Below are 27,227 nucleotides of genomic sequence, written 5' to 3' on the forward strand. Positions count from 1 at the left end.
TAAATATCATGCTAATGTTCAATCTACACAAACTTAAATAAATGAAAGCTGTTGGATAATTTTAAACAATTTCATACAAACAAAGGGACCATTGGCCCTAAATTGCCCATCCAAGACATATTAGTAATGATATAACATGCTTCAAGCTTTTGTGAAATAAATTCTGATCAATAAAATTTACAGAGTGTTAAACTTTATGTATCATAAATGCAGCAGCAACTAAAAGATATACAGTCCATGTAGGCAATAGTGTTTCGGAGAAGATAATATTAACATAAACATGTATTTCGAGAAAATAAGACCACATGATGCCTTGTAGAATCTGATAAGATTTTAAAAATTGCATTTCTAAACTCCTTTTGGCACCAAGGTATTCTTAAGCAACCAGGTAATACAATTTAAATAACTGGTAGGGGACTGACCAAGGATTTCTTGTGTTTAGTTTGGTCAAAATCCAGACATACATTTCAGAAGAGATGATTTTTATGTACAACATATGACAATTTGATTAATCTCAAAAGCATGCTTTTTCCCTGTAAAATCATTGGAAAAAAAATGTTCAAATAGATATCAACTTGGTGCTGGAAAGAGCCTGTCATTAAAACTGATGTAAGCCTACAACAGTTCCTTATTTCTTTTGTCTACATTGATTAAAACTTGTAATAACTAAAAGAAAAAATTATCTTCAAGCATTAAATATGCAGTTAGATACAGAATACTTGACAAAATGGAGATCATCCGAAAATAATGAATTATGTTAACACTTTTTACAAAAGACATTAAATTAACATATCTTAAAAATAAGATCATTTTTCTACCTATATGATACAGTTCATTTTAAAAAAAAACATCTGATGAAGTATCAAAAACAGAAAGAGAAAATCAAGCTTACGAGGGGTATTCCAAAAATTCGTGGCCTTTTTAAATATTTATTGAACGTCAATGTGTATTGTAATGAAACTTTATCAGCATACCTTGTAGAATATTATCAACTTGTTTTGAAAGGAACAGTTAACTGCGTCAATGAATATTGATTTTATATTGCTTTTAAATAAGCACATGCACAGCACCCCATGCACGGTAGAAAAGTGCAGTTAGTCATTGTACATTTTTGGTTACATAACTACTTATTAATGTAGAAAACCCGATAAACATCGCATGTTTCTTCTATGATGTCACTTAAGTCATTCTTTATAGAATTATGGACGTCATTTCTGTTAATTTTTTGTTGAAATTGCCAGAAACGCCAGACAACAATATTGTTTACAACGGGAAAATGACAGACACGCAGAAATTAGAAAATAGCGTGATCATAAAATTTTGTTGTAATTTGAAAATGACATCTACAAAAACATTTGAAAAGAATCAGCAGGAAAACAGAGAAAATAAAATTTCACGGTAATTAGTGTGTAAGTTGCATAAAAATTAGTGATGGACATTACTTTGAGAAGGGTTAACTGTTATTGACTGCGTAATGTTGAAGCATAAGTTGTACGTTAAATATGTTGACGTCAATAACTTTTTGGAGTGAGCCGCTGTCGCCGACATGTGTTTATGTAAAATTGAATATTGCTGTAATATAAAGATACTTACATGAATTTTTCTGTGTTTATTTGTTATTTATTTTTCTAAGCACTGTAAGAATTTCAAATCAATACCTTAAATATATTTTACGCAACAAAGAAAGTCCACAAATTTTTGGATAACCCCTCGTAATGTCAATATACATACTACATACCCTCTCCAAATACATCCTTATGATCAAAATAACTGGTCAGCCAAATAACGCATCAATAAATCTACATAACAAACAAAACCTACTGAACACAAACCTTAGAAATAATTTTTAAAAAATGTATAAAAAGGTTCCTAAACATTAACAACACTTGTGCCTGAATGGCGTAACAAACTTTGAACATAACTACTGTACAACTATCTTAAACACACAACAAGATATCTAAAAGGGGACACAACTCTATCTACTTTTCTTCTGTTTCAAGCGACACTCGGCCATGGTTATAGCAATCCATTTACACAGATCAGCTGATACGGACTTTGGGAATAGACACACCTCATTGTGTATTGATGACACAGCCTGTAGCTCAACCGGGTCACCTTTGTTTGTAAGATTAACAGAACAGTAACGGCCTAGTCTGCAATCATTCCCGGCCTCGTGAAACTGAATTGAACGCTTTGTTTTCTGAAGAAAAAATAAAATATAATGACAAAAATATTAAACATCATAAAAATTGATCTTTCAATCATTTTTCATTCCATTTGTTTCAATCACAATACAACAACAAATTAGGAAAAGACTTCAATAAACATTAGCTTGCATCCAGTCTTAACCCCACCCTTTTTTGTATTGATTGTATATGTCATGCATGTAACTATGTTCTTATGTGTTTAAACCAACCAGAAATTATTTAGAATATATATAGTTTAGACACTGTATCATATAATAGGGTTACTATAGAAGTATGTTGATCTGGAATTTGTAATTTACTTGAACAGATTTTACTAAGCTATAATCTCATAAGGTGCGAGAGAGGTGAGTGTTATGAAGTACTAGTATATGATTAAGCTTCTCCTATAATGGCTCATTTTATACTTATACTTCAATTTATATTAAACTTTTAATGAAACTTACTACATATTCAACCATAATGTAATTGGCATATAACCTCCACATGGTTGTTCAGGACCACACCCAAATTTGGATGCATATTTTTTTTTCACTCTGGTTGTATATGTGCATGTGTTACATGCATTAGATTTAGAAAAATATGAGCAGTTATAGAACAAGTATTAAAACCTAATGCCCACTATGCTAAACTTGCATAAGGGACTTGTACTCAGAATATGGAAATGTCAATGTGATGGATTTGATGTCTCAGCTCCTTCAAAAAGTCAAGTAAATATCACTGCACGGACATTAATGGTTAAAATCTTATTGAGCCAAAGGGACTTAAACCAATTATTCTAAGCCATAATAATACGTGTATTGTCACCGCAATCTTTAAAACTTGACCTACTAAATTTCCTAAGGTCACTATCAATTTTGGGGATGAAGATGAAAATGTTAAAGCATCGTGTCAAAATATTTCAAGAAAATCAAACTTGAGAAAAATGTACTTAGTTTTTTAGAAAAGTAAAAAGATTCAAGTAATAATTAACATTTAATGTGCTATTAATGACTGATTTTTCAGCACTCATTACCATATGTCTACTGTGTTACTAAAATACTTACTGAAACATTTTAAGCGAAAAAGATTCTAATTCAATGGCAGGTAACTCAAAACTGAGACCGGTGACACCAAACTTCTTTTCGCTTAAAACATTTCTGTCATCATATTCTAACAACATGCCAAGCTTAAAGAAATTCTATAGAAAAGTTAAAAAATTTCTTGAAAACTCCTGAAAACCTCCTTAACTGCTTTGTCATGCTTTTCCATAAGAGTTCAAATGACAAGAGATTAAATGAGCTGCGCCATGACAAAACCAACATAATGGGTTTGCGACCAGCATGGATCCAGACCAGCCTGCGCTTACAAACCCTTTAACAAGTAGAGAAACTGATAGCGAACAACATGGATCCTGATCAGACTGCGCGGATGCGCAGGCTGGTCTGGATCCATGCTGGTCGCAAACCCATTATGTTGGTTTTGTCGTGACACGGCTCAAATAATAAGACTCACGTCTTTCTTCAGGTCTTTAGTTAACGCTGTGTCAGTGCTGTCTACAGCGTACACTTGTCCGGTAGGATCACTATTGTCTATAGTCCTACATATCTCATCTAGCAACACCTCCTGAACAAAAAGAAAAAGTTGTTATGACTGAGACACCTAGTCATCTACATGTATTTTCATAACTCTAGGTACAATCTCTGAGAATTGATTATTTGGCTTTGTGATCTAGAGCATTGCTAATATTGCCAGCGGGAGGTTGCGAGTTCAAATCCCAGCCGTAGCGAGACCTTTTCTGATGCATTTGCATCTTTTTGTTAGGAACTTAAAATGTTCATAAGAACATGATAATAAATACATTGGATATTTCTCAACTTAATCAAGCATTATAATCTTGGTAATAACAAAATTACACAAATGACTTACATGTAAATGGTGCTTATTGACATGCTTTACTCATGTACTGCAAAATATCAGATATTTATTTGTTGAAACTATCTTAAATCATATGCCCACCAAATCAGAGATTAATCTGATGCATTTTCATCATACATGTGTATGGTAATATTTCTTTTGATTTATAAATCATGCCAGATATCTAAAGTAACACATTTATCAATGAACTTCTGGAATTGTTAAAAAGCATGTTGATATAAGTGCTACTCTGATATTTTTCACGAAGCCTACACAAAAGATCTCTTTGATATAAAATTTTTTGAAGCAGGCAAGTGTAAAATTCAACATTTTTTTTTTGGATCCAAGGAATAATTGGTAAAATTTCACTTCTATAAACAAGGTGTAATTTTAAAATTACTGGTGTCTAATATATTTTCTGACATAACACCAGAAGCTTTCAAATGAAAGTGTTCCGATAAAACTATATGTTTATTCTATGGTATTGTAAAACATTAAAACAATAACTAAATGTGATAAATAATTGACTAGCTTTAACCCTGCTAAATTCTTTAAATGAATCTTACCCAGATTCCCTTTTTATGGGGATACATGTTCATGACCAATTTTAGGCATATCAGGATCAAAATTTAGTCAGTCAACAGTGTAGAGCCTGGTCAGACTGCACAGATGTACAGGCTGGCCTGGCTCTATACTGGTGGCTAAGGCCCCCACAGTTACACGTTTAAACGGATTTGTTTCGATTTTCAGTCGTAAACGTTTACGATAATTTTTACCGTTTAATCGAAATGACCATATTGTCTTACAAAATATCTTAATCAATGCCTGTAATCATGAATTCTATCAATTGTAATTGGTTTATTCCAAAGTAAAATACAGAAAATAGGTATTTACAACCCTCCACACAGCATTACCGTGCAATAATCGCTCATGACATAATACATTTTTGGAAAAGTTGGTTTTCCTTTGATCTTTCAAAAGACCGAAATGAGGATACAATGCAGAAAATGTGTGCCAACACAATCGTGATGAGCCCTGAACATTATCATTTGTACTTGCGTTAAAATAGAAAGTAAGTCATCATCTGGCGATTTAAATACAGTAAACTCCGCTTATAACGAACTCATTGGGACATTCAAAATCTGTTCGTTATATCCGGAGTTCCTTGTTAGCATATAGCGAATTAGTTCCTTGTATCAGAAGTTTTATAGCGAACAGTTTAACATATAACAAACTAATTGTTTACCATCGTCCTCCATTTTGAAGAACATTTGTTTCAGAGAAATAACTTTTTGGTTCATCAAAAAGGAATAATTGCAATGTTGTTTCTTTTTAATATAATTTTTATGTATAAATATATCTATAAGATAATTATATGATATGTACCATATATGTAATATTGTTATTTATTAACAATACAGTATCATGCATAAAAATAATCACTTTGCTTTGAAGAAGTCGCTAATTTTAGTTTGGGAATGTTTACAACTCTTCAGGTTAAATTCAATATCCAATAAAATTTTAAAAACTTTTTCTTCAACATGTGCATTAGACTCGAAGTATGACCTAATCTTGTGCAAACAATCAATGGCTTCATTTTTTGACACAACAGGCAGATCATCTAAATAGATCTCGTCTTCTATAATTGACTGTCATCGTCATTATTTGTTCCTTATATATCCGCTACATTCGGCCAAGTTTTAATCTGTGCCGATAAAAGCGAAAGTAGAAAATGCGTGATCTGTTTACGGATAGCCGATATTTTCGAGTTCGTTATAAAAGTGTAATTTTCTGTACTTTTTATGGCATTGGGACTAAAAAATGAGTTCCTTATAAGCGATAATTCCTTATAACCATGTTCCCTGTAACCGTAATTTTTTACATTAAATAAAGAAGGGTAAAATTCGGCTAAAAAATTTTGTTCCTTATAACCAGAAGTTTGCTATAACCATGTTCGCTATATGTGAAGTTTACTGTACATGGTGTAGTATAGCACATAGAAGCACCACCGTTTAAACGGTATCGTTTAGGTTCTAAGCAATCATGCAAATGTTTACAAAAAATTGTAAACGTGGGAGCCTTACTGGTGGCATAGGCTTATCACTTTTAGGTTTAAGTAGCTAAAGGGTTAAAATTTATTAAACTATGTTACCACTGAAGCATTGGACTCTGGTACAAGGTCTTTGGTTTTAATCACTGTAAGACTGTAATTCCCAATCTGTATCTCATCCAAGTCACTTTGATCTGATCATATACGGTATATATGAAACAAAAAACATAATTACATCATAATCATTGCAGAGAGAAAATTATTCATGATCTGACATTCATGTTCTATTAATATTCGTGCTAACAAGCAGTTTTTATTCAAAGAAATAAATTGTTTAACATGTACCTTTTCTCAACATAGCCTTAAATGGAAATGTTACTTATAATGCCTTAATGGGCATGCCATTGTATGTAGATTTTAGAAATATCAACTGTTATTGAAAGGGGTTACAATACCAACTACAAGGGTTTTTATCACAAAAGCATATGCTTCCCACAACTAGGTATGGTACTGATCACTCATGTGAAGTTTGGTTTAAATCTTGCATGAAAGTTGGACAGGATTTTTCTATTTAGTCGTTTTGTGCTGCCAAGCGGAGTGTGTCTACAATATGCACAACATGGAATGGTACCGATCACTCCTGTGACATTAAATTGAATTCCAGCCAGTAGTATGACCTGTGAAAGGCACACAGCCGGACAAGTTTTTTCTATTTACAGCTCTGGTGGCCATTTTGTGCAGTGAAGAGGAACGTGCCGGTGATATGCACAACGAGGGAAGGCAATGATCACTCCTGTAAAGTTTCAAGTTTGGTTGAAATGCCCCAGGTGTTTGACCCCTGAAAGTCGGACAAACTTAATGTGGATGGATGGACGGCAAAGGCAAAAAAAATATGTCTTCCGAAATTTTGGGAAACATAAATAACAAGATTGCATTTGAGAAAAATGCTATCATTGCTATGCCACCGCATTAATACAACACTAAATAGTAGTGTAGGAACATATTTTTTTTTGTTTCTATACAATTGAAGTTTGTCATAATGCATAGATCCCTGACCTATCTAATTCTTATTATCAGATTAGTGATTAAATCTATTGTTAATCAAATAAAAGATCAGAGCAGGAATATATCATTGCACTTGAGTTTAGTGAATTTGGTGGTGAAGGTCATATTTCACGCAGCCTAAATTTCATGACTACATCAAAGGACAACACAGTAAGACACTTTGTCAAAATCTAGGTAAGCTGATATCAAAGTCCACTTTACATCTTAATCTGTGCACATGGTTCAAATTTCATAGCTGTAGATCAAAGCACAGTAGGTCACATTATCAAAATCTAGGTCACCTGATATCAAAGTTCAATTTTACAACTAAAACTGTGCACATGGTCAAAATTTCATTGCTGTACATCAAAGGACAAGAAAGCAGGTCACTGTCCCCTTGGTCAAGGCAAAATTTTGACCCAAGGGTTTAATTCAAAACAATCTTGATACAGGTCCACCAAACAACATTTCAAGTCAAATATCTAAGCTGAAGCTTTCTCCCATTCAGAAAACATTTGTTTTATTTTCTGTTTTTACTATGTGTACATAATGAGAATCATGCCCCCGGGCAGGGCCAGTTTTGACACCAGGGGAAAAATTTGAATATCTTTGGTAGAGGACCTATAGATGATATTATATAGCAAACAAGAAAGCTCTATGCCTTGTACCTTCAGACAAAAATAATTTTTATTTTTTTTAATAGATATACATAATGTAAATCAATGACCCCCGGGGCAGAACCAATTTTGACCCCAGGGCTAAAATTTGAACAATCTTGGTAGAGGTTCACTTCGCAAAGTCTCATGCCATATATTTAAACTCTAGCCTTTGTCAATTCAGAGAAGAAGATTTTTCAAGTTTTTACTTTACTTTATACATATAAAGAAATCTAGTGCCTCTGGGGCAGGGCAATTTCAACACTAGGGGCATAATTAAAACAACTTTAGTAGAGGACCCAAATGATATTATATACCAAATATCAAAGCTTTAAGCCTTGTACCTTCAGATAAGAAGATTTTTTAATTTTTTACTCTTTGTTCATAGTGAAAATCAATGACCCCTAGGGATGGGGCCAATTTTGACCCCAGGGCTATAATTTGAACAATCTTGCTAGAGCTTCACTACACAATGTTTCATGCAAAATATCTTACCTCTAGCATTTGTCAATTACTAGAAGATTTTTTTAAAAGTTTTTACTGTAAGTTTTTACTATATACATATAAGGATAACCAATGACCCCCGGGGCGGGGTCGATTTTGACCCCAGAGCTATAATTTGAACAATCTGGGTAGAGGTCTACCAGACAATACCTTATGCAAAATATCTAAGCTCTAGGCCTTTTGGGTCCTTATAAGAAGGTATTTTAAGTTTTAACTATATGTACATATAGTGAAAATCAATGACCCCTGGGGCGGGGCCGATTTTGACCCCAGGGCTATAATTTGAACAATCTTGGTAAGGGTCTACCAGACAATGCCTTATGCAAAATATCTAAGCTCTAGCCCTTTTGGGTCTTTACAAGAAGGTATTTTAAGTTTTTACTATATGTACATACAGTGAAAATCAATGACCCCCGGGGCGGGGCCCATTTTGACCCCAGGGCTATAATTTGAACAATCTGGGAAGAGGGCTACTAGACAATGCCTTATGCAAAATATCTAAGCTCTAGGCCTTTTGGGTCTTTACAAGAAGGTATTTTTAGTTTTTACTATATGTACATATAGTGAAAATCAATGACCCCCGGGGCGGGCCGATTTTGACCCCAGGGCTATAATTTGAACAATCTTGGTAGAGGTCTACCAGACAACGCCTTATGCAAAATATCTAAGCTCTAGGCCTTTTGGATCTTTACAAGAAGATTTTTTTAATTTATTCTTATAATTCCTTTCGGTTGCCATGGCAACCAGATTTCTGCATGGAATGAAATTCTTTGAACAACTTTGGAAGCCCTTCACCCAAGGATCAATCCTGCCAAGTTTTGTTTAAATTGGACTAGTGGTTTTTCACAAGAAGATTTTTTAAGTTTACTATATAATCTATATAACACACACACACAAACACACACACAGGTGAATCGCTATATGCCACCGCATCGCAGATGCTGCGGTGGCATAAAAATTTGTCAATTGACATGACCTCACATTCCTATGCTTTGTCAGTCTATGGACAAACAGAGACATGCTATCTCCTACATAGAGGGGCGGGGGCATAAAAAGCTTTATTGGAACACCAGATAGAAAAGATTCTTGTCACAACAACACAGAAGGCTAGTTTACCTCTATACTGGTGGCAAAAGTAAGTTAAGCCAACTTGGAAACATTGATTACCATTTACCTGCTGAAACCTAAAATGATTAGCCTTTGCCCCAGTATAGAGCCAGGCCAGCCTGAATAGTCCTTGTGCTAAGAGGTAGTACATAATATTGAATAATCATCCAAAATCTTAGACATCTTCACTTACCAAATCCAAAGATGACGACAGATTCTGGTATACATGTAGACTGGAAGTTAAACTGCGTGAAGAAATCACAGACTTTAGACCAGATCACTTGAGGCATACCACAAGACACATCTACGGTGACGACTTTATCTTTACTTGTGAAGTAGTCCATAAAATGTTTAATACTGTTTTGGTAAAGAATGACTCTTTTCTGGATAAAATAAAATAATTAATTAGGTCATTAAAAGTGATACACTGCCTTGAAGCAAAAATGCTAAGCTGCAAAGATAATGGCTAAGATCAATTAATCACAGCTTTACTGAGAGAAATATTATTCATCAGATTAAAAAAAGCAATATTAAATTGAAAAATAACGAATCATTCCAGTAGACATAGTTAAGCCTACATTAATCACTGTATTCAAGAAAGAGAGGTTTTGCCCAGTAAATGATACCTGAATTATACAGGAATATTTTACAACAAAAATTGTAATAGAATTCTCTACACTGAACTTATTTTTTTTTCACATTATAATCTACTGACGTAAAAATATTTAAATTACAAGTACATAGAGATAATGTAACTACAAAGCTGCAGTAATCCTCCTTTTCTAAAAACTTTTAAAGCTATGTGATATGTCTCCACAACATCATAGCCATATACATGTATGTCATATTAGAGAAATTAATTTTAAAATAGCAACATCTATCTTAAATGCTTTCAATGGAAAAAATATAAAACAAGTATAAGAGCTTAACATTTTCCAAAGATTACCAAACATTTTCGAAAAATTAACAGCTATAAATCTTTTAAATGATTACTAATTACTTTTTCCTATTTAGAATAGGTTAGATTTGACTTTTTTATGCCAACAGTGCTGTTCTGTTTCCAACATACAAAATAGCAAACTTGGTGGATTTTGAATTTATAATATTCTTGGTAAGAACATTTTCAGTTTAGTTTGAACATCAAATTCCTTCGTATAATTATCAAGCTTAAATGAATTCCAGTGATTTTTTTCCCTGTATTTTACAGCCGAATAAAAGCTGTTTCCCGTAGCTCAAAATAGGTATATTTTCCCCTAAAAAAGCATATATTTTCCCCTGTAATGCCCTGTGCACTTTTTCACCAGAACCATTTCTTAATAGCATCTGACTTATTATATCAGCTAGAAGACAGAAAGCTGTCCCTATAGCCTCTGCTATGTACCATGCATGTTAAACTGAATTGTCAAAATTAAAATTTTTATTAAATGTGTAGGTAAATTCCATTCTCAGTTGTTGGAATTTGATTTTCCCCTATTCTGATATATTGCGCTATATTTTCTCCTTCAGAAAGCCACAGGTTGCTTTGAAAATGATAAAACTTGAGATAAATTTCTAAACAATCATGCTGAAAGAAAAGTATTCACAATCAAGCTTAAATAAATTTCTTTATATAATAAAGCTTAAATAATCAATCTTTAAATAAGAAAATTCCTCACAATCAAGTTGATAGGAAATCAAAATCAAACTGAAATAAATTTCTTCAAGAATGAACTTGAAAAAAAAATCCTTTATAATCAAACTGATCAAATTCTTAATAGTAAAGCTTTAAAAAAATACTACATAGATTAAGCTTGAAAAATATCTTTACAACTGAGCTTAAATAAATAATGTTTAAACTAGGATTTAATACCTGTGTCCTGCTAGAGTCTGCTTCATCGGACTGTTTGGGAGCATCTGGTTTTTTAGGATCTTTTTGTGTGGTTGGATGTTTGGCACATTCTACTTGCAGTTTGTTTATCACTTTCTCTTTAGGTACAACAAAATGAATTGCAAACGAAATCGGAAACTGAAAACACAAGAATTTCACAAGGCTAAAGAAATATGCTGTATTAATATATTTCATAATTAAAGCAGAAATTTCACATTAACCAAGTAGTAAAGGACATAATCTAGACCTCTTCATCAAAATCAGCTTAGATATGATAAATGCAGTATTATATTTATTTGTCACACTCAAACAAATATTAATTAATTATTTAGTTAAAATATGTTATTAATTCAGTTAAAAATTAATTTTTTCTGTCATATATCAAGTTAGGCACTTAAAAGTGAAAAATCTGCATTATATACTCAGAATTAACTGGAAAATCGTTTTTTGCATTGCAATGCTTTTCATTTTTGGGTCATTTTGCAAAATTGAATGATGATTCTGGAAAAAACAGGGTGAGGGAATAATCTGAAAAATCATTCCATAAGCATTTTTTGGGGTATTCAGGATGAAAATAAGATGCTTGTCAGTTACAGGTTAGAGCCTGGTCATACTGTGTACTGTGAGCTAACTACATTTGGTTCCAGCTGGGCATAAATCAATGACTGTACAAACTTCAGTATTTTCTCCTCACTTCCCCTCAGTAAGTGCACATCATAATCATTGAGAAGGCACAAGGCATCAACAGATGACTGAAGATCAAATGCAACATGTAAGACAGCAAGTTTGCATGTTTTCTACAGCAAGGGGTAACTTTTAAGGCCTGACTTAGTCTGCATGAAGTAAGCTGCCAGTGATGACTAATGCTGAGGAGAGTGTCTCTACAAAGTAGGATGAGGAGGAACAAGTTTGTTTGTTTATTTCAATTTACGCCTTTTCCCAACAGTATTTCAGTCATATAGGTGGGTAGTTTCCTAACCATCGTTCCTGGAGAGTTACACCAGTACTAGACTACCTTCCTCCTCGCTAAACTACCAAAGCATCTCCTGGGATCAAACCCATGCCAGAAAGGTAACTGGATTAGAAGTCATCGACTCTAACCCCTCGACCACGGAGGCGGTACAGGAAAGTGTGCTATAATATGTGAGCATCTAGCACAGCAGATGACAGCTTGAAAGGCAAGCCCTTTGCTTGGCACCAACAGCCGTTTTCAGGGTGATCTCCCTCTCACACTTAGATTCTCATGTAATACCATATAGTGACCTACTTTTGGCCAAAAATTCTTATCTTTGGCTTAAATACTCCGTGAAAAATAACATGGAGGTAATTTCTTCAAAATTTACCCTATAAGGGCATGACTGTACTAAGGCCAGTAACTCTTGAATGTTTAAATGTATCACCTGAAAACTTGTTCCATCCATATTTCATTTTAGTTGAAATAATAATTACAAAAACAGCTGTTCTATTGTAAATAACTAAATTATACATGTATCATATCAAATAAACCTACTTTTATTCTTTGATTTTTATCATTGTGAACTATTTCTTTTCCATCACTGATTACATTGTGCTTTTTAATGCTTCACAAATATGTTTAAATATTTACGCAACAATCACTTTTCAGTTTATGACCTTTTGCAAATACAAATAAAGGTATTATATTTTCCCATTAACTTATATTCACCTTAGGAAAATCATTCCTTGAATTTGTTTAACTGCTGTTAAACCACTGTTAAATAAACAACAAAGACTAATAAAACCATATATAGGTAACGTATAAAGCCAAATAAATCTTTTGTTTACCAACCAAACACCGGACCAATATAGCTTTTAAATCAGTGTCCAGTCACTTTTAATTTTTAGTGTAGAATAACCTGAGACTACACAGTATAGAAAGAATAAATTTGAGCTGCGTCACGACAAAACCAACATAATGGGTTTGCGACCAGCATGAATCCAGACCAGCCTGCGCATCCGCGCAGTCTGATCAGGATCCATGCTGTTTGCTATCAATTTCTCTACTTGTAATAGAGTTGGTAAGCGAACAGCATGGATCCTGATCAGACTGCGCAGATGGTCAGGCTGGTCTGGATCCATGCTGGTCGCAAACGCATTACGCTGGTTTTGTCGTGACGCGGCTCAAATTTATTTGTTGCCACAACTTTTAGAATGTTTTAAAATCCTTGCTATCATATGTATACTTATATACAGTATTATAATTGAAAGGCCAGCAAATCTTATATTTTTACTTTCTTGTCTGTTTTATATTAAGTATTTCTATACTCGGCTGTAAGGTATAAAATAAATTCTGGACAATATGAACAATTGATTTTACTGCCCCTGATTTTATCTTACAATTTTAAAGTTGTCAATGCTTCTCAAAGATTTAAAAAATCTAAGTTAAATAACAAACTTTCTTAACTATTCTTCTATTAAATGTAATTATATTGAGACATGAATATAATGGATATATACAATATTAAAATCTCCATAGTAATGCATTAGGTAGTGAAACATCATAAGATAATAATACATGTATTAGTGTTTTTAATGAAATCAAATACAATATTAGTTTTAAAAATAAATTTCAAATGCAAAAACTTGGCTGCCAGTATGTATGAAAAACTTGCAGAAGTGTAATGAGTTATCATTCAAGCTGCATATGATGTGATAATTAACTATTCAAGCTGTATGTGCTGTAATGAGTTATCATTCCAGCTGCATGTGGTGTAATGAGTTATCATTCCAGCTGTATGTGGTGTAATGAGTTATCATTCCAGCTGCATGTGGTGTAATGAGTTATCATTCAAGCTGCATGTGGTGTAATGAGTTATCATTCAAGCTGCATGTGGTGTGATGAGTTATCATTCAAGCTGCATGTGGTGTAATGATTTATCATTAAAGCTGTGTGTGGTGTGACGAGTTAACATTCCAGCTGCATGTGGTGTGATGAGTTATCATTCAAGCTGCATGTGGTATGATGAGTTATCTTTAATGCTGTGTGTGGTGTGATAAGTTATCATTCCAGCTGCATGTTGTGTGATGAGTTATCATTCCAGCTGCATGTGGTGTAATGAGTTATCATTAAAGCTGTGTGTGGTGTGATGAGTTTTATCATTCCAGATGCATGTTGTGTGATGAGTTATAATTCAAGCTGCATGTAGTGTAATGAGTTATCATTAAAGCTGTGTGTGGTGTGATGAGTTATCATTCAAGATGTATGTGGTGTGATGAGTTATCATTCAAGCTGCATGTAGTGTGATGAGTTATCATTCAAGCTGCATGTATTGTGATGAGTTATCATTCAAGCTGTGTGTGGTGTGATGAGGTATCATTCAAGCTGTCAGTTATCATTCCAGATGCATGTGGTGTGATGAGTTGTCATTCCAGTGACAAGTTGTCATTTAAGCTGCATGTTGTGTGATGAGTTATCATTCCAGCTGCATGTGGTGTGACGAGTTATCATTCAAGCTGCATGTGGTGTAATGAGTTAGCATTCAAACTGTATGTGCTGTGATGTATCATACAAGCTGCATGTGGTTATCACACTCAAAATGCAAGTGACATAAATAGTAAGTATTCATACAACAAACAATACTGTAAAATCCCAACTTATCGCCCCCACCCTAATTAACGCCCCCATCCACTTTTGAAAACCTCGTGTATAATTTAAACAAAGAAAATTAAAGAAACTCTCTTACTAGTTCGGTGTTTTATGGTATATCCAATATCATTCCATTTATGAAAAATATCCGTGAATCAAAACTTAAACAGTTTATAAAGTTCACTAATTAAAAACAGAGTGTAGTCTGCTTGAAAACAGTAAATGTTGAAAACACAAACAAGAGGGCCATGATGGCCCTGAGGTCGCTCACCTGTATATAGGCCCCCCCCCACCCCCGGGCCAATTTTTACCCAAGGGCTTTTATTTGTTTATTTGAACAGACTTGGTAGACACCCATAAGAAGATGTTTCATGCTAAACATCTAAGTTCTAGCTCATTGGCTTTTTTAAAAGAAGATTTTTAAAGTTTTTACTATACACATATAGTTAAAAACAATGACACCCCTGGGGCAGGGCCAGTTTTGACCCCCGGGCGTTTATTTTAACAAACTTTGTAGATATTTATTTAAAGATGTTTCATGCTTAATATCTAAACTCTAGCTATTTGGGTTTTTCCAAAGAAGATTTTTAAGTTTTTGCTATACACATATAAGGAAAATCAATGACCCCCCCCCCCCCGGGCCAGTTTTGACCCCAGGGCTTTTATTTGAACATACTTGGTAGACACCCATTAGAACATGTTTCATGCTAAATATCTTAGCTCTAGCTCTTTGAGTTCTTTAAAAGAAGATTTTTTTAAGTTTTTACTATATGCATATAGGGAAAATCAATGACCCCCTGGAGCGGGGCCAATTTTGACCCCAGGGCTTTTATTTGAACAAACTTGGTAGACACTCATTAGAAAATGTTTCATGCTAAATATCTTAGCTCTAGCTCTTTGGGTTCTTTAAAAGAAGATTTTTTAAGTTTTTACTATATGCATATAGGGAAAATCTATGACCCCCTGGGGCTGGGTCAATTTTGACCCCAGGGCTTTTATTTGAACAAACTTGGTAGACATTCACTAGAAGATGTTTCATGCCAAGTATCTAAGCTCTAGCTCTTACGGTTCTTTAAAAGAAAATTTTTTTAAGTTTTTACTATATGCATATAGGGAAAATCTATGACCCCCAGGGGCGGGGCCAATTTTGACCCCAGGGCTTTTATTTGAACAAACTTGGTAGACACCCATTAGAACATGTTTCATGCTAAATATCTTAGCTCTAGCTCTTTGGGTTCTTTAAAAGAAGATTTTTTAAGTTTTTACTATATGCATATAGGAAAAATCAATGACCCCCCCCGGGCGGGGCCAATTTTGACCCCAGGGCTTTTATTTGAACAAACTTGGTAGACACTCACTAGAAGATGTTTCATGCCAAATATCTAAGCTCTAGCTCTTATGGTTTTTTAAAAGAAGATATTTAAAGTTTTTTCTTTTGGTTGCCATGGCAACCAGAGTTCTGCATGGAATTAAATTCTTTGAACAATTTTTAAAGGTGACCACCAAAGGAACATTCCTGTGAAGTTTGGATGAAATTGGCTCAGTGGTTTATGAGGAGATGTCATTTAAAGCAAAAGTTTACGGACGGACGGACGGACGGACGACGGACGCCGGACGGACGGACGCCGGACGAAAAGCGATCACAAAAGCTCACCCTGTCACTTTGTGACAGGTGAGCTAAAAATGGTAAACATATTTACAGCACACACAATGGATATATCTTTGCACCTGGACAACTACACAGATCTGGAAGTGGGCCTGTTGACATAATGTAAATTAGGAAAGTAGCATCGATTACGTCAGATTGTCAGCAAGATCAAAGGTGTCAATTGCAAGCAGGATCTGGGGGAATTTTTGGGAGGCAAATTAGAGAGAGCTCGCCGTGTAGATCAAAGGTATCATGGGTTGACAGGGTGATGATGTGTTTGTAAATTTTTTTACATCAGTTGAAGAGAGATTTTTTTTTTTTTTTTTTTTTTTTGAGATTTTTTTTTAAAATCTTTTTTTTATCTTTATTTAACGACCCCCTTTTGAAAAATGTTACACCCCGGGGGCATTAAATCGGGATTTTATGGTATTTCAAGCTGCAGGTAGTAAAATTAATTATTAGTCAAACATGATGTGACATGTTATTTTTCAAGGGAAAGTTACAGACAAAATATCTGGATTAGCTAGGATTCTGGCTTACTGAAAATTTAATGCATGGACTTTACCTTTCGTTGATATCAATGTTTTATTCATGTCTAGGATAAAAAGAGTAAAAACAAACATAATTATTACATTTATTTTAGAAAATCAAAAGTAGTTGTCGTAATTTTATGATTTGTATATATGATGACAATTACATAACCTCTCAAACCCTACTTAATTATAGATGCCCTAAATTAAAAAAAGATGTTAAAACAAAAATAGTCCCTAAACTAAGTGCATAATCTTCCATTTTTCACAGGTGCAATTTATCACAAGAAACTGTCTGTAATTACAGCTAACAAACATCACTAGAAATGATGTGTGTGTTATGTAAATTCGTAATACACACATAAAACATACATGTAATTTGAAATTTATGTCCACTTTTGTTTGCAAAGTAAAATATCATAGACAAATGACAAATTATCCCAATTTTTTTCCCCTGATATCCGGAGTTTTCAGTCTTGTGAAGATTTTTATACAATGAAAATAAGAAGGAAAAATTTGGGACCTGGAAAAATGTCTGGTTTACTGAGGATCCGGTTTTGCCTGTTTCTACTGTATATCTAACACTTACGTCAATTAGTTAACAGAATTAAACACTATATTGCCAACTCACCTTTTCCTCGAAGGTTTTGAAATCATCAGCACATTCTTTGATAAACATGGGATTATTCAACATCCATTTAAGGTTAGGCATTAGGTCTACAATAAAGAATTTCGTCTTGTCATGTGCTAGCAACGCTCTGCTTACCATACGTAATACCGCATCTAGTCGCAAAAAACTCTCTTCTTGCTGAAATAAAGAACGGAAATGATGATATAATAGACATTAACAAATGCATGCATTTAATGACCTAACAATAAAGCATTAGAACTAACAAATTAAAACTGGGTCTTTTCATTATTTGGCTAATGATCAATACCTTCATTTTCTAATCTATGCTCAAGTGTTAAGTCTGTACAGTACCTGTGCCAGAGGGTAGCAATACTCAGTGATTAAACTGTTGATTATTTATATGAGGATTTTCTTAATTTTCATAAGTTACAAAGTTTCAAAGTTACATAAATAAGTATAAGAACAAAAACATATTTGAACTTCAGAGTACATTTGTACCCCCATTATAACCCCAATTTACAATGACTAGGGAAACATTGTACTCTCATGTTTGAAATTTAGCGGGTATGCTATATAAGTATACATCTGACCCAGTAATTCAATGTACTGTTTTTTATCTGCAAGAGCCATATCATGTATATTTAGACACTGAAATTACAGGGGGCAGTCATAGCAGCTAACTAGCTTTGTTTCATGGTGCCCCGAGTCACACATATTAAATAAATGTGCAACAACAGTACTGTGCTTAAGTGATTTTAAATATTAATCTATGTGTCCTTCTTACTTAATATGTATACATGCATGCGAGAAAAATTAAAAACATGATAAATTATACATAAAAAGCATACATTGTACAGAAAATATTTTCAGTAACATGATTACCTATAATATTATAATACCTTTCATAATACAACAAATGAAACAAGCTTTAATTATTAATCAAATTATACCCTGTTACTATGCTGTATTTATTTCATTACATAATTAATAACCTTAATTCATAACCAATACTAATCATTTTAGTAAGGAAAACAGTATAGATGATGAGGTACCAAGCCAAGCAACAACAAACATGAAAATAACCTTACAGCGACAATAACAACTCTTATAAGCCAGGGCTTTTTCCACAGGTTGGGGAAGCAACTTTATCATTTGGGAAAAATTTTACAGCCTTTTGCGGAAGCGCAAGAAAAAACTTCATGTAAATTCAATTTTTTTGAGGGGCTGCATGATTTTAAAGAATTTTTCTTTTTAAAAGGAAGCCAGCCTTTAAACAGCCCCTGCTACTGAAAAAAGCCCTGAAAGCTGTTTTCAACTGTCAGTATTTTCTCACCTTTAACAATGACTGAATCATTGGTACAATTCTGTTTGGATCTGGGTCTTTGACTTTTTTTGCAAGGTTTTCTAGGATGAGGTTCTCTACATTTATTATTTCCATACCAAACACATTTGATAAATTGTCTAGAATCTTCCCTTTCTTTGTGCCAGGTCCACCTAAAATAAAGATAAATTTTTCAATACTTTTGCATGACAAAGCGATATGAAATGTAGCTGGAATATAATATACATATATGTTTAACGAAAACTGTTCAAACTGATTCTCTGTTGCACTAAATTTATTATCATCTATTATGCCAAAACTAAAAGCCTGAAATGGGGTCGAAACAGGATTTTTTATTTGACTAGAATGTCAATGCTTGCTTGGCACATTTAATATAAGAAGTTTGAACAAATATTTATCATAACCCTCCTCAAAATGCTTAAGTTTTTATGATCTTCATGATAGTATAATGTCACACACAAAAAAAATCCAATAAATCAAAACTCAGGGAAAAGTGCATGTTTGGGCATTTTTCAGCAACAGGCAACAATCCTAGATTTCTTAACAAGAGGGCCATGATGGCCCTGAGGTCGCTCACCTGTATATAGCCCCCCCCCCCCCCCCAATTTTTACCCAAGGGCTTTTATTTGAACAGACTTGGTAGACACCCATAAGAAGATGTTTCATGCTAAACATCTAAGTTCTAGCTCATTGGGTTTTTTAAAAGAAGATTTTTTAAGTTTTTACTATATGCATATAGGGAAAATCTATGACCCCCTGGGACGGGGCCAATTTTGACCCCAGGGCTTTTATTTGAACAAACTTGGTAGACACTCATTAGAAGATGTTTCATGCTAAATATCTTAGCTCTAGCTCTTTGGGTTCTTTAAAAGAAGATTTTTTAAGTTTTTACTATATGCATATAGTTAAAAACAATGACAACCCTGGGGCAGGGCCAGTTTTGACCCCCGGGCTTTTATTTGAACAAACTTTGTAGATATCTACTTAAAGATGTTTCATGTATAATATCTAAACTCAAGCTATTTGGGTTTTTTCAAAGAAGATTTTTAAGTTTTTGCTATACACATATAAGGAAAATCAATGACCCCCGGGGCAGGGCCAGTTTTGACCCAAGGGCTTTTATTTGAACATACTTGGTAGATACCCATTAGAACATGTTTCATGCTAAATATCTTAGCTCTAGCTCTTTGAGTTCTTTAAAAGAAGGTTTTTTAAGTTTTTACTATATGCATATAGGGAAAATCAATGACCCCCTGGGGCGGGGCCAATTTTGACCCCAGGGCTTTTATTTGAACAAACTTGGTAGACACTCATTAGAAGATGTTTCATGCTAAATATCTTAGCTCTAGCTCATTGGGTTCTTTAAAAGAAGATTTTTTAAGTTTTTACTATATGCATATAGGGAAAATCTATGACCCCCTGGGACGGGGCCAATTTTGACCCCAGGGCTTTTATTTGAACAAACTTGGTAGACATTCACTAGAAGATGTTTCATGCCAAATATCTAAGCTCTAGCTCTTACGGTTCTTTAAAAGAAGATTTTTTAAGTTTTTACTATATGCATATAGGGAAAATCAATGACCCCCCGGGGCGGGGCCAATTTTGACCCCAGGGCTTTTATTTGAACAAACTTGGTAGACACTCACTAGAAGATATTTCATGTCAAATATCTTAGCTCTAGCTCTTTGGGTTCTTTAAAAGAAGATTTTTAAGTTTTTACTATATGCATTTAGGGAAAATCTAAGACCCCCTGGGGCAGGGCCAATTTTGACCTCAGGGCTTTTATTTGAACAAACTTGGTAGACACTCATTAGAAGATGTTTCATGCTAAATATCTTAGCTCTAGCGCTTTGGGTTCTTTAAAAGAAGATTTTTTAAGTTTTTACTATATGCATATAGGGAAAATCAATGACCCCTGGGGCGGGACCAATTTTGTCCCCAGGGCTTTTATTTGAACAAACTTGGTAGACATTCACTAGAAGATGTTTCATGCCAAATATCTAAGCTCTAGCTTATACAGTTTTTTTAAAAGAAGATTTTTTAAGTTTTTACTATATGCATATAGGGAAAATCAATGACCCCCCGGGCCGGGGCCAATTTTGACCCCAAGGCTTTTATTTGAACAAACTTGGTAGACACTCACTAGAAGATGTTTCATGCTAAATATCTTAGCTCTAGCTCTTTGGGTTCTTTAAAAGAAGATTTTTAAGTTTTTACTATATGCATATAGGGAAAATCAATGACCCCCTGGGGCGGGGCCAATTTTGACCCTAGGGCTTTTATTTGAACAAAATTGGTAGACACTCATTAGAAGATGTTTCATGCCAAATATCTAAGCTCTAGCTCTTACGGTTCTTTAAAAGAAGATATTTAAAGATTTTTCTTTCGGTTGCCATGGCAACCAGAGTTCTGCATGAAATGGAATTCTTTGAACAATCTTGATAGAGCTTCATACAAAGAGTATTCCTGCCAAGTTTCATTAACATTGGCCTTGCGGTATCATAGAAGATGTCCTTAGAATATTTAAAATGTGGACGGACGACAGACGACGGACGCCATTTGGTTGTCCATCCTAAAAGCTCACCTGCACTTTGTGCAAGGTGAGCTAAAAAGTACTTGACAAGTCATTCATTCTAAATTAGAAGTACAGCTACATGTACATATATATAAAATCATGCTATAATTTTGCTCTTACACATAAATAGGTTTTAGCAGCATGCCTCCAGATTCATGTTAATTTTCGTGAAAATTTTAGAAATGTATTTGAAAGTAAAATATTGTGAGGTGAACAAAAATAGTAATTTACATGTAAACTGCAATCCGCACTAACAATCCAAGAAAATTACCAAAAAGTGGTCAACATATACAGCCCTACATGTAGTAACGTGATAAAATACTGCAAAATCAGTCTTAAACCGCACATAACATGTAAAATACAACTTGGATCTTGAATACCGCACATAAGTTAACATGTAAAATACAACTTGGATCTTGAATGTTTGTTTTTATCTTTCTTAAAATTCTACTGGTCGGAGACCATCAACCGGACACTTTTGGAACATTTTTCCGTACAGATTTCATAATTTTAAACCTAGAGACCAACAAATTTGACACAGTTCAGCTAGGTTCTTCTCCTAACTAACAAACTAGTTTGTTTATTTCTGATTGTATTGACACTTAATATCTGAGGCTCGACAAGGAGGGTATCAAAATTACCTAAATTGTCTACACTACAGTACCATGTGTCCGGACAGATATGTACATGACGTGATTTAATTCAGATTATAGCATAAAATCAGCTATTTTTCCCTATTTTGCCCATGTTATAACGGGACCAAAACCATGTGTTAACATAGTCACGCGCTCTTGTTATAGCCCGGTTTCACCTATGCGCGATACATACAGGGCCCAGTAAACAAACAAAAAATGATGATTTGGCCTGTTTGCCAAAGAGTCATGCTCTCTTGTTATATTGAAATTTATTGATTCGAGGGCCAAAGTCGCATATTCAAGTAAATATGCCGGAAAAACGGCGTATAGACATCGGTGCTAATCTTTGTTGTCGCCCTTTCTAAGAAACGGACAGTTGTCAATGTAAACAAATACAGTAGAATCTACACTCCGATTAACTTACAAAACTAGATAACACAAAATTAATATGAGAAAATGGTTTTTATTTATGTTAATGTTGATAAATGCTCTTTATATTTCTTTGAGAGAATATTGCTTAGTGCCTGATTTTTTTATAAATTTGTTTGCTTGAAAAAAAAACCGATTCTGATGTCACTCATCAATCTGAAATCATTCTAAGAATTTCTGAGGGTCATGTTTTGTCTTGGGTAGTATTGGGCGTATTTGCCATATGGACGGCTTTAGCCGTTTCTATAATAATAATAGTAATAATAATAAATTAATAATAATAATAATAAAAATAATAATAAATAGATCTATAAAGAAAATTATACCATCGACAATAATTATTATTATACTAACGGAATTGGAAACATATATAATTATTATAATACTAATAACAAATAATAATAATTATATTAATTAATAATATAGTAATTTCTTAGAAAATCCTCTGGCAAATAGATGAACAATAAAACAATAACCCTCTGGCAGCGAAAGGGTTAAAATTCAAAATTTCGTTCGGTTCCGAGAATATTCCAAGTTGTTGGCCCCGGAAAAATGAAACGCATACGTAAAACATAGAATTGGATAAATACCGTCCAAGCACAAGAATTTAATGTAATTGTGTTTTGTTTAAACTATACATCACGAATCTGTTTGAAAATTTTATGCTATAATAGCGTCAACGCACGTTTATTTCGTGTAATAAAGTCTGCAGAGTCCCTCGGAACTGTTTGAGCCCTCGCCCTACCGGGCTCGGGCACCAACCGTTCCTCGGGACTCTGCAGACGTTATAACACGGAAAAACGTGCGTTAACCCTATATAAAAGCTTGGGTGTTTTGATTTTTAACATGATATGTCAGTAACAAATGCTGAAGTTTTGGATATTCTATTATTCACTCTGCAAATGATTATAGCTGGTATATGAGGTCAGGCATTGCTTTCTTGACCCCCAAATTTCAATGTCAACATTCTTGAAATAGACATTAAAATATTACAATTTACGGAGGTTGAAATAAATTTATTTACTTAATTTTAAAATAAACATGCACTTATTGTTGATAAAAAAGTGACTGACAACCACTGAACAAAGAAAATACTAAATTAAGCATTTTCGGGGCCGTCCGGGTTTGGTGGTTCTCCGGTTTTGGTGGTCCCCAACCAGTAGTACATTTTTTCGCAAAATCAGTCTTAAACCGCACATAACATGCAAAATACAACTTGAATCCTGAATACCGCACATAACATGTAAAATACATTTTGGATCTTGAATGTTTTTACCTTTCATAAAATTCTAGTACATTTTTCTCAATATTGATTGAGAGGCTGAATATTCAATATGGTATTAAATGTAACGATTCGCCACACTAACGATTTGCCACATAACGATTCGACACAGAGTAATAACGATTCGCCACAGCTAAATAACGATTCGCCATGTGTTCAAATACAAACTTTTTCACGCCTGTTTTCAAACTGTTGATGGAAATGTTTTTCCGTTTTATATTTCATTTGTTAATTACATAAATTAATTACACTAAAGAGGTACGTATATTAATATACGTACCTGCACTAAAATTAATAGTAGTTTAATATATTGAATAAAATCACACAAAAACCAATTCCAATATTTTATTAACAAAATTACATAACACATTTTGTAACTTTGCTATTTATATAAACTGGAATAATATACTAACAACTTTTATAGAATAAAAACACATTAAAATAAATATATTTTATTACCAAAATTAAATCACACATTGTAGATGAGTTAAACTTCGTTATTCATATAAACTAGAAATTATACGAAAACAGCTTTTATTGAATAAAGACACATGAACATAAAATAATTTATTACTGTAGATACGTCTTAAACAGAATGCACAAGGAAGAGCTGGCATGATTCTGATTTCATTATTTTTCGTTTGTATACTATTTTATGTATGTGCTTAAGCTGCGCATGCTGGTGTATTTAAACCCTCTAAATCGGCATATATCGCTCAAATAAATCTGCTCACATTGTCAGATAATTAAAGGATAATTTCGGCGTCAATTAAATATTTCTACAACAATCCTAAGGTGATTGGCTTGTTTAAATTAAAGGTGTGACAATTGTTTTAGATCAATTATCGTAAATCAATTTTCGTAATGATGCATATGTTTTTGCAATACTTTTTTAAATATTTTACAGATAATTATATAATATATAAAATATTGTAACAGTATTTGATTTACATACTAAATGATTTACATACTAAATACAGACCTAGCTTCTCATGATGCTTTAATTGTAATGTTAACTGAGCATGTTTAGTAAATATACACAGTCTGCTGTATGTATTAGCTCTGTATAAAGGAGTTGTGACTAGCTTAATAAAATATATAAACGCACGTTTGTGTTCTTACCTGCACCAAGAAATAAATATAAATTGACATATATATGTTTATGATTAATTCAATATTTCAACATATAATTACTTTCTTGTAAATGTACTCCTGTAATAATGTTACTTTGATAAATTAAAAATCCGCGACAGGGCCTTACTTCATATTACTTGTATTAAGAAACATTATTAAATTATTGTCATTGTCAAATTATTAAAACAAAAGGAAAAAAGTTGTTGATTATTAAAAAAAACATAGTTATTATCATTCTGTGGCGAATTGTTATTTAACTGTGGCGAATCGTTATTACTCTGTGGCGAATTGTTATGTGGCGAATCGTTAGTGTGGCGAATCATAACTAATTCTTCAATATAGGCTGCTTCCCCAACTGAACTTGCCTTTTTTTCCCCAGTTTGGTCCTCAAAATTCCCCATTCTTTTGAAATTTCCCATAGAATTTAGAACAAAATTAAATGATGGTGTTGAATTAAGGTCTTTTACTGCCTTATTAGTATTTCCCAGTGCTTTTTGCTTTTCTATATTAAAGAGCTTGTTAAAAGTTTGTGTTAAATTTGAGAGGCCTTTTCTTAAAGTACATTTGTATGCCAAAATCACGCATATTTTCCTTATTCTTCTTCCGGGTAATGTGCTGGGCCCCTCTGGAGCATCGTCGCACAATTTCCCCAAGAAAAGGCTGGGGTGTTTTGGCCACCGAGGGCCGAGAGCATAAAATTTTCGTCAAAACTTCACAGAAACAAAAAGTTTAAAAATATCATGCGTAGAGTCACCGTACCAGTGCTCGACCAGTTTTTCACAAAATCACATAAAAACTCTTTCAGAACAAAAGGTTTGATGGGAAACTTATTTTTGTTACAAAGCTGGACCTTGCAAACTCACAATAAGCTAAAGCGTTTTAATAACACAGATTAGGATACAATTTACCACGGAGTTGTATATAGGGTATAAAACTACTATATTTTTCAGACAACCAAACCAGTGCTCGACCAGGTGGTTTAATCTCTATCAGAACTTTTATTTCTTAAAAACAGATATGACTTTTTATGTTCAACAATTCTATTTCAAAAATATTTTGAAACATTTATGTTTTATTGTCTATAGATGAAAATATGAAAGCAAATATGATACAAAGGAAATGCTATACATTGACAAATAAAGTGTTTATAAGAGTTTTGGAATTTAAATATACTGGGGCGTTTGGGATTATTTATTCTCATATTTTTTTACTAAAATCACTCTGCAAACATAGTTAAGTGTGATAATTGGTGTAATATACAAATGGTCCATGCTTTTAGTGGTGTGTTCTCGATTTGTTTCCGTACAGCTGCCATATTTGTTTACATGTTCATAGCCCCTGCCTTTTATGTAAAGCAGGGTTTTGATAATTTTTGAACACCTTTCCTATGGAAATCAATTCGTATCATAAAAGTAAAGGCAATTTAACAAATATTGTCCACATTTGCCCTAAATTATCATTACTTCAGTGTTGGACCCCTTCAGTGTTATAGATAGTTTTTACTGCTACTTTTATTATAAAATTGTACTTTTGTACTGTTTAATATTGTCTGCAAAATGGTAAATCTTCTACCAAGTATGGAGTACTTTTACATGGTGTAGAGGTTACAGGTCAGGTACAAAGAGCAAGCACAAACTCCCAGGGTTTTTCCACTTTAATGCATAAATCATACACAAATAGAAGTATTGGTCGAGCACTGGGCTGGTCGAGCACAGGTACAATAATAAAAACATTACACATACGGATATATCAAAACATAGAACTGACTCTCGATTTAACAAAAAACACGAATTGTCAATTGATGTTATGATGTAGGCCTAGATCTAATGATGAATGAAAAAAGCAAAACTCTCACCAAATGCAAATATGACTTTAGTTTCGCCTTCTAGCCGTACTTCATTGCCAGCCTTAATGCTGACTTTGGGTTGGCGGTAGAAATATGTTGTCTTTTGGCCATCATCCGAATTTTGCCCTTGATCACTACTTGTAGATCCTCCACATCCCATATTTATTGAATATTTCGATAAGTGAACGCTACGCGTTTCGCGCTAAATGTCACTTGCATCTCATTTGCATATGACCTATAACA

The 27,227-nt window shown here is 33.6% G+C and overlaps 1 protein-coding gene across 1 annotated transcript; it reads right to left on the reverse strand.

The window, feature by feature from the left end:
- On the reverse strand, window positions 1-27,227 carry LOC132732076 (uncharacterized). Its single transcript, XM_060718423.1, has 8 exons — window positions 26,994-27,227; window positions 19,075-19,235; window positions 17,742-17,918; window positions 11,311-11,466; window positions 9,655-9,844; window positions 6,253-6,344; window positions 3,699-3,809; window positions 1-2,200 (listed from the first exon to the last, which is right to left on the reverse strand). The coding sequence occupies exons 1-8, from the start codon at window positions 27,142-27,144 to the stop codon at window positions 1,976-1,978; spliced, it is 1,263 nt and encodes a 420-aa protein (XP_060574406.1). The 5' UTR covers window positions 27,145-27,227; the 3' UTR covers window positions 1-1,975.

The sequence above is a fragment of the Ruditapes philippinarum genome, unplaced genomic scaffold (genome assembly GCF_026571515.1).
Source record: "Ruditapes philippinarum isolate M1 unplaced genomic scaffold, ASM2657151v2 ctg237_1_1_1_1, whole genome shotgun sequence".
NCBI lineage: Eukaryota > Metazoa > Mollusca > Bivalvia > Venerida > Veneridae > Ruditapes > Ruditapes philippinarum.